General features: G+C 36.8%; 1 protein-coding gene across 1 annotated transcript; it reads left to right on the top strand.

Moving 5' to 3' along the window:
* The first annotated feature begins 223 nt into the window (after nucleotides 1–223).
* On the top strand, nucleotides 224–1,714 carry LOC127129519 (uncharacterized). The gene has a single exon (XM_051058684.1). It carries the CDS (start codon nucleotides 224–226, stop codon nucleotides 1,712–1,714), a length of 1,491 nt encoding a protein of 496 aa, XP_050914641.1.
* Nucleotides 1,715–2,627: the final 913 nt, after the last annotated feature.

The following is a 2,627-nucleotide window of genomic DNA, read 5'->3' as shown; positions in this document are numbered from 1 at the left end:
AGGCAACATGACCTTTTGTCTCGCTTGAGTCCTCACGTCACTAAAAAATCACAAGATACATTGTCTAAGGTATTCAACTTCCCATTACCAATACTTTTTTTTTAAATTAAATGACTCCAGTTATATAAATCATAGTTTCAGTGCTCAGTTTGCTTATATTTATACTCAGGTTTCTAAATTATATGTGGAAGGCAAAACTTCTCTAGAAAAATACATATCTTCTATGAAATCTATTGTTGGACTTGGCGTTCTTGCGGAAGCAATAGGTATTGGTAAGGAGAATGGAGTCCTTACTCGGCTTGATTTGGAACCTAGAAAGAACAGTTGTGAGGAGTTTTCAGCACCAGCTTGCAAAGCTTTGTCTTCTCTTGGATCGGGTGATATAATACAATCTTTGACAGGAGGATTTCAGCTCAGCAAAACCAGAAGTAATGAACTACTCTGGGAGGCTGTATGGCCCAGGTTACTGGCAAGGGGCTGGCACTCTGAGCAACCAAAGAACATTGAGAAGTTTTCTTGGAGAGAACATTTGAAAGGGCATCATTACTTTGATTCTGCTAGGGATGTCTTGAGCAAAGTAGTAGCTGAATCAAATATTATTGTGCTCGAAGAAGAAGAAGTTGAAGAAGGAGGACCAAACGAAGATGATTTCTCTGACGATCATCGTCAATGTTACCTCAAGCCTCGATCTTCTATAAGTTTGGTGCATTGTGGAAAGCCGTTGAAATATGTTCCGTCTAATACAGTGCATAGAGATGAGGTAGATGTTGATGGTAAAAGATATAAAGGGAACACATATAGTAGGAGAGTAAACCATAGCAAGGATATGTCTAAAAGCATTACACAGAGGTCAACAAAGTTATCAGTTACTGATACCAATGGACTTCCTAAAAGAAAACTATTGAAGGTGAAACAAAAGAGATATCTGCCTGTTGAATTGAAAGATGCTTCTACGATGACTACCGATCTTCTAAGCGAAAGTAATGGTGGTTCTTCACCAAGGATGGTGGAATCCAAGATTCTGATATATGGCAGAAAGAAAACTGATAGTTGCATTGGTGTATCTAACTGTGGAGTCTTTGTTAAAAAAGAAATACATGATAATTCTGAGAATGATGTGAACAAGATGGTCGAAAGCCTGAAAAGTCAACACACCTGCGTGTTTGATGATAGTCAAGTGAAGAGGATCATAAAGCATGGGTTCTATTGGAGAGTAAGATCAGGTGATTCTAATCATGCCGCAGTTCCCACTAAAGGGAGGAGATTGACTGCTTGTGCCAAGGCAGAGAATAGCCGCATCATTCAGAAGTTTTCAGGAGGTTTGGGATCAGATAAAGTAAGATTCTCTTGTTCTTCTAGCTTTCTAGATGTCAACCAAAATGTTTGTGATCCAATTTGCCACCAGCAGAATGGAAGTTCAAGCGCCTCATCAGAAGACAGAAGTATCATACATTGCGATTATGGTTCTTTGGAACAACAGGCTGATATAAATCCAAGGAGACAGAGCAGCAGAAACAGCAAATTGACAGTTAAAGCATTGGAAAGCTTAGCAAGTGAATTCTGGCATGTGGCAAAGAGACAGAAAAAGAATGACATTCCGACACACACAGATATTTTCAATCCTTGCCGCAAGGCTCGCACAAGAGGCAAAACAAGGCCGCGTCGGAACTACTTTGTTTTTCAACAAATAATAGGAGATGGAAGTGTGAGCTAAATATCTGCATACTTGGTTAAGTTAAAGAGTAGAATTCAATAGTGATTATTTTTTAAGCTATCAGCACATGTGTCATGACTAATTGGTCTTGAATGTAGTGATGCTTCTCCTTGCCTGACTTACAAATTGTATTCTAAGGCTGTCTGATGATTAGGCATACTGTTATGCTTTATTTACTTTATAACTCAATGTCAAACAAGTGACTGAATGTTAAAAACATTTGTTTAATTTTTGTTTTCTTCTTCCATTCATTTATACAACATTTGTTTAATGATATCCTCATGAGTCCTGGAACTCAACATTAGATGCCTACATGGTGAGTGGATTTGAATAGTGAAAGGATAGATCACATTTTCAAGTTCTCTTTAGATATATGAAATTGCATCTACCCCATCTAGAGTTAGAAAAGAAGTGGAAAAAACTCACATCTTAATATCTTATAACCAAAGTTGTTCATATTTTCATACAGTTATATGACAGAGAGACTATGAATTGTATATATATATTCCTTTCATTTAATATATTTTGTGGTCTGTTGCTGGATTGTTTCTATTATAAATCTATAATGATGTAATATTTTCGATTTGTATGTGTTGCAGTTTGTTGTTCAGTTCTCGCATTGAAATCTGATTGTTCCGCATTTTCGACATGATTTGGATGTTGTAACGTTGTTTGATTTTCTTTTGATGTAATGATGAAAATATTTGATATATGTGTTGCTGTTTGTTGTTTATAATTGTTCTGAAATCGGATCCGAGCATATTACGTATGTTCGGCTTGGTTTTGTTTATCAACATTGCGTTACTTACCTCTTGTTTCGATTGTGATGAGTGCGTTTTGCGTTAGCGGTTTGCTGGTTGATTTTCTTTTGTTTACGTGTGACATTTTGATTATGTTGTCGTCGCGTTTAACT

The sequence above is a fragment of the Lathyrus oleraceus genome, chromosome 3 (genome assembly GCF_024323335.1).
Source record: "Lathyrus oleraceus cultivar Zhongwan6 chromosome 3, CAAS_Psat_ZW6_1.0, whole genome shotgun sequence".
Classification (NCBI taxonomy): Eukaryota; Viridiplantae; Streptophyta; class Magnoliopsida; order Fabales; family Fabaceae; genus Lathyrus; species Lathyrus oleraceus.
Note: the sequence above shows the minus strand (reverse complement) of the source record. Positions and strands in the feature narration are given on the sequence as shown.

Bases quoted from the DNA above. Each gene is read 5' to 3' on its own strand.
- LOC127129519 (XM_051058684.1), top strand. From the start codon at position 224: ATGAAATCTATTGTTGGACTTGGCGTTCTTGCGGAAGCAATAGGTATT.